At 40.3% G+C, this 12,661-nt stretch overlaps 1 protein-coding gene across 5 annotated transcripts in view; it reads right to left on the reverse strand.

Moving 5' to 3' along the window:
* The window catches only part of SRGAP2 (SLIT-ROBO Rho GTPase activating protein 2), a 96,033-nt gene that overhangs the window by 35,244 nt on the left and 48,128 nt on the right, over positions 1–12,661 (reverse strand). For 4 of the 5 annotated variants that reach the window (XM_062013364.1, XM_062013368.1, XM_062013367.1 and 1 more), the window contains exons 5-10: positions 10,622–10,684; positions 8,306–8,521; positions 7,312–7,440; positions 2,513–2,737; positions 1,587–1,688; positions 963–1,160 (exon numbers count right to left, since the gene is read on the reverse strand). In XM_062013364.1, the coding sequence (XP_061869348.1) occupies positions 963–1,160; positions 1,587–1,688; positions 2,513–2,737; positions 7,312–7,440; positions 8,306–8,521; positions 10,622–10,684 (933 nt within the window). The remainder of the gene's footprint in view (positions 1–962; positions 1,161–1,586; positions 1,689–2,512; positions 2,738–7,311; positions 7,441–8,305; positions 8,522–10,621; positions 10,685–12,661) is intronic. The other variant, XM_062013365.1, reaches the window with a different exon arrangement.

A 12,661-nucleotide genomic window follows, 5' to 3' on the forward strand; every position in this document is an offset into this window, starting at 1 on the left:
TTTAGCCACGTTGCACAGGACATGACAGTCTTGCTGGGACCTTGCTGCTCTGCAGCAGGGTACTAACACAATGGAATGGAAGAATATTATATCCAAGCAAAGTCCTGGGTTTGGTCTTACAATAGTCCTTCTCTAGGGAGGGAACACTTAGACTTCAATTAAAAATCATTTTTCTAGTTTCACAACCCTGGGCAGGGTAGTCAATCCCTGCTTAACTGAATCAGTTTCTCCACCCACTTCTCCCAAGAGCCAGTTTCAGCTTCTATGAAGGCTTTTTAATTTTCTAAGTCAAGGCCTGACAGAAACCATCCTGCCAGCAAGTGTGATTTGCACGTGAACTTCAGACTTTTAACAAGCAACATCCTTCTTGGAAGAGGAATGTAGAGGGCATTAAGTACAGCAAAAGATACCCAAAGGAATGATAAAGTAACCAGAACAGAGGTATGATCTTCATCTGCTATTCTGAAATAATTTAAGAATGGAGACAAATTCAACATGAACATAAATCTAATTTAGGAAAATACACATACTCTGGTATGAAATTCAACATAAAAAGCTCGTAGCATCTTGTAAAAATGCAGTGGCTCAATTAAAAGCTTATGTGAGCTGAAATGCTACGATGATAACAAAAAATGAAAGAGCTGAACATTCTTTTAGCGTGAACTATTTTTGAAAATGGATATTTACAAGCTATTAAGTTCCTTCTCAGACAATTCCTTTTTAGATGCTGAAGAAATCAAATTTTACACCATTTATCCACAGACTAAGTTTGCATCACCAAAGGCATCCCAATCTATTTGTAACAAATTCAAAGCACCCATCTTTAAAACCTGATGTTTACTCTGCTTGTCCAAAATCAATTACTGAAGCATTTTTGCAAGATGATAGCATCACTTTGCACTCTCTTGCGGGTGTAGTTCTAAATACACTACACGTGCTCAAACTGAAAATTAACTCCTTACCGTGAAATAGAACTGCTCTGTCTCCTGCTGGTTGGCTCGTCTTTTGGCAATGCTTGGTTTGCTCATGAACGTTTCCGAGACGGTGGATTTCACAGACTCCATAGAGTTGCTGTATTGGAAGCAGTCAGAGACATCAAAGTCCTCTATTGTGACTATATCCTGGATTGTCTGGAGTGTAGCTTCCATAGTCTTTTTAACCTGTCCAGCAAGAGTGAGAGTACTTAAAAAATGAAGATAGTGTGTTGCAAGTGAAAAACAGAGGTAGTAAGTACCCTGAAGAATTTTAGTAATAAACAGATATTACTGTTTGCACCTCCTGTGTCCCAAAAATAAGGTACAAGTTTTACTCATTAACAGCACAGTCCATACAAACAAAAGGGCTGGCACCAAACATAAGTGGCCAGGAGTAGGGAAAGAGCTATAATTTTACAGACTGGGATGGGGAGCTGTAAGGAAATTTAACCTCAAAGCAAACAGTGCTGGATCAAAGATCTTATAATCATCTTCTGTAACTACATCTATTGGGCAACAGATGTTAGATATTAAAAACAGGACTTTGTGACACTAATTTTTTACTGAGGGCCAGAATTAACTTCCTAGACATAAAGGAGTTGATTAGCTCACCTCTTCATTTTCAATCTTAAGCGTAGATAATCTGGACTGCAATTGCTGGCATCTCTGCACTAACTCACTCTGGACTGGTTGTTGGGCACATAACTGTGACTCCTGGAAAAGAAGGAGCAACTACTTCAATTATTATAACCAAACATCTTCAAAAGTGATTAATTTTGAAACTTTGTAGCCCTGGATATCAACCAGTGGAATAGGTCTGTGTTCTACCAAACTGCAGTTCCCTTCCTGACTGTACTGAAGAGTGTGCAAGAGAGAGAATATGAAGAGGCTGACTGCAAGAGACAATCCTTACAGTGTTTCCTCAGTGTTCAATTGACTTATATTATTATACTGTATGTGTGGTCCCATCTAGGACTGGTTTTAGCTTGTGTGACTTTAAAACAGTTCCCAGATGAGTAATCACATCTTGATAAACTTAGAGGGAGAGATTTTCATTACCAAAAATGAAAGTCCTCCAACTGGCTGGTCTCAAAATGAGGAGGAGTAAAACAATTTAAATCATTTGTGCTCTAAGATTATACACTCAAATTCCTCAAAAAACCCCATGTAAGTATCATATCGTGTTGCTCCTCCAAATCGCTAATTTCAGAGACTGTGTCAGGGTGCAGGAGTTAACTCGTGGGTTGAATGAGAGGTTAAAATAGTGCTTCCCACCTACATTTAGCATTGTGCTTAATTTTCATCTTCAGTGTCTTCGACAGTCAAAAAGTAAGAGCCAGTAATATTCAGACATCTGTGTCACAAGCCTCTGCTTAATCTTTCTACGAGCTTCCTTTTACAAGGCTCCCCTCCACCTCCCAAAAATAGAGCCGAACAGGTGGCCTTTTCTTGGGTCCATCTATCAAAGGCAAGGGAAGTAAACAGGCAGAGCTGCAAGTGCTTACAGAGTTAGAGCTAGAGGAGGAACATAAACTGACCATATCACCCATGTGTGGCTGAAATTCGAACTTCATAGGTGGGCAGAAGACATTGTTGTACATCTCCATCAGGCGCTGCTTATCACTGTTGGCATCCAGGTTCTCAACAGCATTTTCAATGGCATCCAGACCCTCATGCTTTGACTGCTCCAGGTTTAGCTCAGCAGACAAGAATGTCCTGAGAGCTCTGTTGAGGCTAGCGTGGTATCCCAGGTCACAACACTGCTGGAAAAACACAAACGATTCTATATGAATAAGTGAAGAAATTAAAGAGTTGCTAAAGATAGAAGTTACATGTATGGACAAGAAGTCATGGATATTTTATCATCTCCTGGGTACCACAGCAGTCTCACATCTCTCTCTGATTGCAGAGGCATCCTGACTAAGGGTCCTCAGAGGTGGCCCTAAATAGAGCTCTCAACCTCTAACCCCAAACAAATTTCAACATAATTAGTCTCCAAGACAAGTAAAATTATTGTAACACTTTGCAGAGTTCTTATGGAGTATTAGAGAGTTCATTTCATGCTGTTAAAACACCCAAAAGTAACCCAGAAGTGCGTATGTTCTGTGTATTTTTTTAGATCATAACTTTACTTTGAGACACTGATTCCCACTCAAAACACTTTTACAAACAATGCACTAAAGTATTACCCCGAGAAACGAGACGGATGATTTGGATCACCTGCAATGGTTAATCTGAATCTATTCCACCCAAGCTACTGTTTAATTCAGTATACTTCAGGAAGCAAGAGCACGACCTGTACTTCACAGGCATAAAGCACAGAGTCAGTAAAGAAGCAAGCAGCGATGGGTTGGGATGACTTCATTGCCAGGGTGAAACAGAGGAGCAAACACTTTCAAGCAGAAAGTGGTCATGGTCAAGAATTTCCTGGCTATTACTGACACCAGGATGATGTCACTGGGAGATAATCAAGCAGCTTCATCTCCACCATGGCTGCACAGCCAAGTTTTAATGTTTCAGAAGGGAGAAAGGTGCTTTTCATTAGCAGATCAGAAACAGCCTTTTTCAGATATCTAATAAAACCAGCAAGCAAGGAGACCACCTTCTTTGAATTACAAGCAAGATTCCACAGACTAGGAGAATAGCAAAAAGAAAGACACCATCTGCTTGATTGCTGTGCTGCTCTGTAAGCAAAATTCACATGAAAATCTCCTCCTCACCCATCATTTTGGTCTCATCACTGTCATTGTGTGCAAACGCAAAAAAAAAGGGGTGGGGGGGGGGAGAGAAAAGAGAGAGGCTGCTGGACTATTCCCTGCTTTCACATTTCTGTCACCAAATGCTGCTAGATGCCTGGCTCCTGCGCCAACAAGCTGTGGCAGGTGCGGAGTCTTGTAAAAAGAGCTGCAGTTGCTGGTTAAGCTGGAGGCAGAGAATTAAAGGACATAACATTCAATCCAAAAGAATAAAAACAGCCAAAAAAGACAAACAATGCTTGATTGAGAATTTGCACGTGTGGAGGCAGCCTTGGATCAACATCACTCACAGCTACTTCTCTTCTGCATGTACACTGCAGTGCCACTCATGGCAGTGATTTGGGGGAAGCTGGTCCAAATATTAGGCCAACAGTCCAGTCAAAATTAGAATCAGCTCAGATTTAACAGGAGCAATTGCTCCTTCTCCCTTCCTACTGTGGGCCAGATCAGTCAGCTTGTCGTCGTTGTGCTCACCCACCTCCAGCGTACACACGTGTCTGGAAGGAAAGCTGAGCTGCAGCGAATGGGGGTTGGCTGGTGGGATTGGGAAGTCAAACAGGACTTAGTATTTTTCAACTCAGCTCACCAAGCAGCAGGACTACATTAAGATAGAAAAGATTTTTGGCTTTATGTTACTGAAGCCAGTGACAGAAAACATTTTTCAGCCCACTCTCTCACTTAAACATTCTTTGAAGCCCAGTGTACCATAGTTATAAATGTATCAGTCTTGCCATCCCTTTTCTGGGTTATATAAATGTTTGATGGAATCATCCTTCAAGGAAATCAATTTTTTATAAGCATTTAATGATAACTCATTCTAAACCTCTTCCCAACATGGCAACTCATTAACCCTTTGGTAGTTAGCAGCTTCAAACAGGCTCAAAATAGAAGATATGAGGAGAAAGAGCCTTCTGTTTTAAAATGCAATTTACATTTGGAAGGGAAAGTACAACCTCCCAGGGTAAACTGCCACAGTATACCTATTCCTGGAAGAGTCCAGTCAGCTTAAGGATTCACACGCATACACACACACTTCATCTTTTTTTAAAATTCTCTCCTAGTGACCCTTTCATAAATATGTTAATACAAACTTCCCCATTACTGTAATATTTCATTAGCATCAAAGAGCTGCCTCAGTCCCCAAAGTCAGGAAATTCAAAACTACTGGGCTATGTCAGAAACAATTTATTGCTCTTAACTCACGACAAAGAATTAACTCTCTGTTATCCTTCCATGAACAATGTGTTGAATAAACATGATGAGTTTAATGCCATTTGGCCTAGCACAATCTACTTGTAAGTAACTTTGAAGATTGCATTTATATTTCAAAATTCAATATCATCAAATGATTAGATCAAGGAAAAGAAATAAGACCTGGCTTTAAAAAATGAAAGTCACATTTTTTGTTCAAGCAGATGCTTCAGATAACCACCAGTGGTTGTAACTGTTAATTTTCAAACCTTCAGATAAAAGGCATTAGTAAATCTATATTCCCCGTGTCTTAACAAGGAGATAACTGAATTCCATCTCCTGTGCTCCCAGGCAAGTCCCACATTTTCCCATGCTTTCTGAAAACAGCACAGCTAATAGTTTTAAAGATTATGAGTTCTTGCATTAACGTAGAGCTAAACTGAAAGCTTCAAGGAACACAAGGAGATTAAGGTAGGCATGTACTAACCCAGAGTCACAGTGGCTCCTCTCTCAGAAAGGTGACAAACCCATGTACTGTAGAGCTTGGCTTCCTGTCTTGCACCACTGCCTACTACGCCCCAGAGGTGGCTGAGACTGTCTAGTGAGAGGAGCACTTCCTTCAAAGCCGCATAACCTATATAACCTACATTTGTCTACTTAAAAGATCTCAGGTCTGCACTTAAAGATTGTCACAAATTTATGAAATCCAAATGGATTTTCTACCAAATATGACTCATGACCATATACTAAGAGCAGTCTGGTGGCAGACAACTGAAGCAAGCACATTTGCAGTATTTGGGAGAGGAATTACAGATGGGATTTAAAAAACAAAACAAACCCACAACTGAATTCCACTGCAGTTGGTGAGATGAGACCCTCTCCTGTATGCGTCACTGCAAAAAGCCCAACACTATACAGGCAGCTGTCACTTGTTAAATAAACAAGATGGCACAATTCAAGTTGAGCAAATGTTACCCAAAGAGGTCTCCTGAACAGGTAGTAGGTAGAAACACAACATGTGTCCTCAGCACAGCAAAACATGACATTTTGAAGTAACAGTATTTTTCAAAACAATTTAGCTCTGACGAGCCTGACTTCCAAAGGACAGGTTTAAGTAAATACCAAGCAGAAGTGCTCTTCATGGGATTTTATGATCAGCTGAATAAATGTATTACATATACTGTTAGGTATTATAATAGCTGGCTAATTAACAGTGATCTGAGTGCTCTTTATTGCCTGTGTCTAGAGACACTTCTGTTCATTACTTCCCCCTCCTACAAAGAAAGTTCCCTTCAGGCTTTGCAGTTGAGTGTTTCTAATCCTGAGGGCAGTGGGCTGTCCTTGGCAAGCAGAGCAAGCTCAGGAACAGCTAGTGACCCAGACACAACGTGTTCAGTGCACATGGCACTCCAGTTCTGCAGGCTGAGGTGAGTAGTCAGGTATTGGTGAAAAATCTTGGGATGCCTAAATGGCTTTTCTGATTTTTCAACGGAGAGATTTGTGTCTTTTTGTTGTGCATGGTACTAACAGTAGAAATGATGCCCCCTGAATACTAGGAGCTGCAGAACAGAGAGCTTGCAGGCAGCTGGGAAACAAGCTCCTTCCACCTTCTGCTGCATCGCCCAGTTTCTGCAGAGAGCATTTAAGGAAAGGGGACACTGGTTTCTATGCCAATTTATTTCTACATTTCTTTGTGCCGATAGAGAGACTGCAGAGTGGCAAGGAGTGGGACCTCCATCACTGTTGACACTCCTCTTGACACCTTCAAAACTGGACTGAAAGTGCTATGCAGTCCAATGACAGAAGAAATGTATCAAGTTACTGTAGAGTTGATATGTTAGAGTATCAGAGGTGGAAAGCCTAAAGTGCAGGGAGGTTCATCCCTCTCATGAAATACTAGAGAATGCATTAACCTTGAAATGTACGGAATTTTTCAAAACAAGTTAAAAGTATCTTTAGAAAATGCTTTTGTCTTCCATTTCTTTTATCAACTGGTACACAATTTCTACAGTTAACATTCTCCTTTTTTTAAACATGCTTCTGAGTTATAATTTTGCAAGTTTCTTTAAAAGAGTAACTAGAAAATATTGAGCAACAGTGTAAAATTGTTTTAACTAAGCAACTCCTCCTTCTACACATTCCAATACCAGGTTTCTTGGGCAAGCCTCTATCCGTGCAAAAGACTCCCAGTATGCCATCTAAGAAAAGCTCACTTAACACCTCAATCACCAATTATCACTCCTCTTATTAGTCTCTAAGCTGCCCACCAAGATCATCACTTCTCAGCTGTACTGAGGTTACCAGCTATAAAAGCATGTTGAAGAAGGAGAGGCACAGGGAGGGTTAAAGGTAATGATATTCATTGCAGGCACCCGAGCAGCAGCACTTACATCAATGAGATCAGACAGGTCATGAATGTAATACTTGAATACAGATGCATTGGTGGCTTCCAGAGCTAGTAGATACTCGTTTCTTGCCTTAATAGCCTTCAGTCTATTTTCTGTGTACTTTGCTTGGCGCTAAAACAGAATGAAAAGCAGAACATCTTTTAAAAGGACATGCAACAGGAGTAGTACCGTTCCTAGTAACACCAGAGAACACCAAACGAATCTTACTCTGCTCATACAGTTTTTGTTGATTTGGGTTCCAGTTTTATCAGGACTCAAAGACTTAGAATTTCGATTAATTATTTAAATGTGTTTAAGCATTACTACATCAAATAGCTTTGCATTTTCAGTCTTTTCTTCGACTGCAGGTGGAGGAAGATTAAGGGAAGAATGAAGGAACAAGGTGAGTTTATGAGGCACTACCAGAGCAGTAGCTACAAATTCACAGGTAGACTTGAGGTCTGATACTGGCACACCACCTATTCCAACAGAAGCTAAGCCTAAAGCTGGTCCTTTCGGAGCCTAAAGCAATCAAAAAATAATTCTTCACCTTCTATTGGCTTGAATCTTTGTGCTGAACTACTTGATCGATTGCTAAGGCAACTGGTTTTGCCCATGAAGTCAGTTTGGGACTGCATGTTTACCTGTAGCATAGGTCAACCATCACAAAAATGGTCAATATGAATCTTGTACTCTGTACAAGAACAAAACACGTTAACCATCACTTCGACATGGCAGTTGTTACTTTCATACTCTGACCTCGTTTTAGCTTTTATGCTATGTCTGTACAACATGGGTTAATACACAATGTGTATCTAATTCTCATAAAAGAAACCTAGTGCTAGCTTTTGCCTTTCCTAAATCTGAATGTTTAAAACTTGTAGAAAACCTGAGAGTTGCATTTGAATGTCACAAAGGAGGGAAGTCAGTAGCTCCTGTGCCAAACTACTGCCAAGGTCTCCTCCTCAAGCAATCTAACACAATCCCGTGCAAGTACCTTCTCTTTCATTTTCTCTATTTTTTTGACAGAGCTTCTTCGAACGTGTTTTTCTTCAAACTTGACGTTAGAAGTTGAGTCAGGGGAGCGTGGTGTCTGCTTGTCCTCTTGCTTCACCGACTTCCCAATCTGCTTTTCTTCCTGCTTCTCTGCCTCTTTCAGTTTGCTCTGAGCACTGATGCTGTCAGCATTGTACATATGGTAGGTTTTCATAACCTGCAGAAAGTGATACCAAGAGTCAGAGAGCACCATAGTTCAATCTGCTGAGGAATAAGCGGGTTTGCCTAACCAACAGACTAGGCATAGGTATGTTTATCTGCATGACCGAGTCTTAGAGAGAACAATAATACCTGTATCTGCAAGCTCACAGGCTATGAAGGAGGAAAAAATCCTAAGAAATATGTCACATCTTGCAACATTTTTTTTTAAATTGGCCAATGTATTCCCCAAAACTGTTTCATAACAGCTGTCCACAATATTTATATTAAATGTAAGATAGTGAACCGGCTAAGCAAAGGCATTTGACAGCAACCAGCAAGTCAGATCTGGTTGCAAGTTAGAAAGATCTAAACCAGCAAAATACTCAGGGGAATGTCACATCTCAAAAGCCACGACAGAACATGCATGAGGGAAAACGTGGCTCTCAAAATGAATCTGAAATCAAAGTGGATTATTTTGCAGCTGCTTCTTTAACTTTGGCACATGCCTTCTTGTACGAGCCAATAAAGGAGTCATAAAAACAAAAAAAAGATACAGACTAAATCCAGCCTCCTTACTATTCACAGAAAATTATACGCCAATGTTAGAAAATGATGGCTTTTCATCAGCAGGTAAGGTTTCAGAAGGGATGCCTATCAGTCTTTCATCGGGATGAATCAGTCCTTTCAACACAAGTCATGAACTGTATGCAAATCAGTGTCTGAACGTAAGGGCTGCAAAAGCAACTCAGATTCCATTACTTTAAATAAAATTTGGTATGTAAAAGCACTTCTGTCCACTTTATGTAATCAAAGTATTATTAAAGGAGTGTGATGGCTCTGCTCAGGGAGACTCAGACGCTGTACTATAAGGACAAATTTTATTACAGTTTTTTTTTTTTTAAATTAAGCACAGCTAAGTGCTCCCCACAGTCAGAAGAAGAACCTCATTTGCTTCATAGGATATTTATGTCTAGCTTTGTGTTAAGAAGATAGAACCAAAAAAAACCAAAGGACATAATATATAAACTAGGAGGGGTCTTTATCCACAAACACAAGCAATCCAATTCATGTACCAAGGCCAACGTTACTATGGTATCATTTTACGGGGGCCAAAAAAATGCACAACCACATGAAGACAGTCCAACAGTGTCATTCCAGTACTAATGAAGACTCCACTTGCAAATCATTTATTTCAGATGAAAACCTTTAATACCTATTTCACCTTAGTTTGAACCATAACATAATTCTATGTACATAGGGTGCATGCTCCCTCTTTACGCAGTGATCAGCGAAGGATCTCAGATACAAAGCGACATTGGAATTAAACATGAAAGAGAATGTGAACGCAGCCAGTATTAGAGAGACTTTCTGAATAATTTACACACACACACACTTTCAGCTCCTGCATATGCTTTGACTATAAAGCAGGCATTTATAATAATAGATGCAAAGTAATTTCTTTTCTTCTGTCACTGGAAGTGGAACTGGCAGAAAGCAAGAGAAGCAGAAAAATATATCATAGTTTTCATGATTTCCTCGTGCTGAGAGTGCCACATTGGCCACCCCAAGTTCTGCCTGCCCCACGTTTTGCAATGGGGTCACTGCTGACTCACCAATGCTTGCTGAGGGCAACAGCACAAATAAGGACTGATAGCACAGGACAAGTCAGGACAAAAAGTTAAAAGGTACAACAATCCTCTGTGTGATATCCATGCAGGGATACTAAAGACTTTGTCCATATCCATTTTGCCTGAAAACAGGGATTCTGCCAATCCTTTATACACCCAACAGAACAAGAGGTGGAAGCATTTATTAAAGTACCAATGCAATCTCTCACTCTTCTTGAAGCCAACACTACAGCTAGTAGCAGGAGTGCATTAAGGCGAGATCTTTGAGAAGTGGAGCCAACACTTTCAGAGATAAAACAATACAAGAATAGAGTGAAACAGTGACATTTATGGTGCTCTGCAGACTGGTGCACACAAGCTGCCTCAAACTGCAAAGACTGCAGACATTTATCAGTCTTGGTGCTTAGTCTCTGCTGTAACAGCATGCTGAGAAGTCAAACACTTCTTCCTTCTGCCTGAAAAGATGCCAAGAAGTCAGTTTGATTTACCGTGTACAGTTCATTCAGGACCTTCATCAAGTCTTCCTGAAGCTGCAATCCCACTTCCTTGCTCTGCAACAAAACAGAGAAATGAAAGTTAATTGGGGAAGATGGTAAAAAGGCAGAGGAAGTGAACATGCTCCATACATCAACGAATAATTTAGGCTCAACTGAGCACTGGTATTTCTGCTAGCAAATCCAACAACTGCTCAGCCCAGAGTCACTTATGGTCAAACTGCACAAACAGTATTATTAAACTAAAACGTTATATATGCACAGTAACAAGAGTCTTACAGCATGGAGATGGGAAATTACCAGAGAAGATAGGATTTTCAACATCACAAGCCTGGAAACACATCAAATTCCCATTTTAGCAGCATAGAGCAATACTGTCAATACAGGACATCCTGGTATGGAAGCTAAAGAAAAGAAGAATAAGCAAGCCAACAGGAATGATTTTTTATTGCCTAGCATATCACAAAAGAGGCAACACTTCCGCATGTAAGGAAAACCCTCTTCGACAAAGAGAGACTCTGATACTATGATGACAGTTGGCCACCACCTCCTTCACCTCCCATCTCTCCAGGCAGTCCTGCTGCTCTTTCCTTTGAATTTGCACATCCCTTGCAGCCCTTTGGTACTGCATGTCCCTCTCATCCTTTGTCCCTTGACCATACGTACACCATGAGTTGCCAGTGCCACCCCATCATAACGATTCTTGAGGAAATGAGGTTCCTCCGATGGGGTCTGGCAAGGTTTTACAGCTTATGGAGATGGATCCAGGAGGGAAAGCGTGACTGCTTTTTTCTTTCAACGTTGACGATGATAAATGAAAGTGACTGGCTCTGTCTGTTTGAAATGCCCTGAGTACTGAATTCTTCACACAGAAGGAGCTTTTCAGCAGCATGCTTCACTATGCTAGTTAGGCTGCCTGGACCAGACCAATCATCTGCCTTTCACCCAGCTCTTTTCAACCCATTTGCTTATTTCTTGCATAAAATTGCTCATTGACTGTACAAACTGCTGAAGCATCAATTATGCGAAACAGATTAAAATGAATATTTTAATGCATATTCAGGTTGAAGAAGAAAAGAAGAAGTGTAAGTGCCAAATTGTCAAAATACAGAACTCTTTGTGCTTCCAAATGAGCTCTCAAGAAAAAAAGCTGCCAGATTGCTGGACTGGAAAAAGCCTTACATTAAGATGAAGGTAAGATAGATCAGAGGTGTCATGAAAACAGGAGCTAAGCAATGAATACTGTTAATTTAGTGCTGCTCCCCATAGTAAGCCCACCAAAAAAAAAAAAAAAAAAAAAGAAAAAGGAAAAGAGAAGTTTGAGAGAAAAAGGCTGAGCTAACTGACCCTGATAAAAGAAAATACACTGGAGGTAGTGGAATGGTTAGCTTGGGAAAGTCTAAAGAAAATGCCTCAGACATTAGCAGAAAAGTTGTTGCTCAAGTGCTGCTGAAAGTGGTGGACCTGATGCACGAATATAAATTTTCTGAGGTCCCAGGGAGTTCAAAGTGCATTCAGACTAAAGGCTGCTGATCTTAACCATTGCAATAGAGATGAAAGAGATTTTGAGCTCATGCTATAATGCGGTGTGGAATGACGAATAAAATGTGTGTCAAGGAAAACAACAACAGTCTCTGCAGTTGTAAATGTCTCCAGGTATCAATTTCTATTTCAACATCAAGTTCTTCATTATGTTTTTCAAAGGAAGAGTTCAGAATGATTCATTTTGTAAACAATCTTCCAGGAAAAAAACAATGAATAAAACTGAAAGGAAATCTGATACATTTTATTATCACTTATTCCTGGCTGTACCTGTACATCCCTTAAAAAGCTTTAAGAACAGGCTGGTATGATAAAACCTGATCTATTGGATCCAATAATAAACTCTGTGCGCATGTGTGGAGGGGGTGTCCCTCCATGCCTTCTTATCCCATCAGGGCTAAATACTTGTCCTCTTGATCTGGGAGGTTATCTAGTTTGCCAGATATTATTAATACTCGTGGAAGATGGCACAGTATGGGAGCCCACCACATG

Source organism: Colius striatus, chromosome 22 (genome assembly GCF_028858725.1).
Source record: "Colius striatus isolate bColStr4 chromosome 22, bColStr4.1.hap1, whole genome shotgun sequence".
Lineage (NCBI taxonomy): Eukaryota > Metazoa > Chordata > Aves > Coliiformes > Coliidae > Colius > Colius striatus.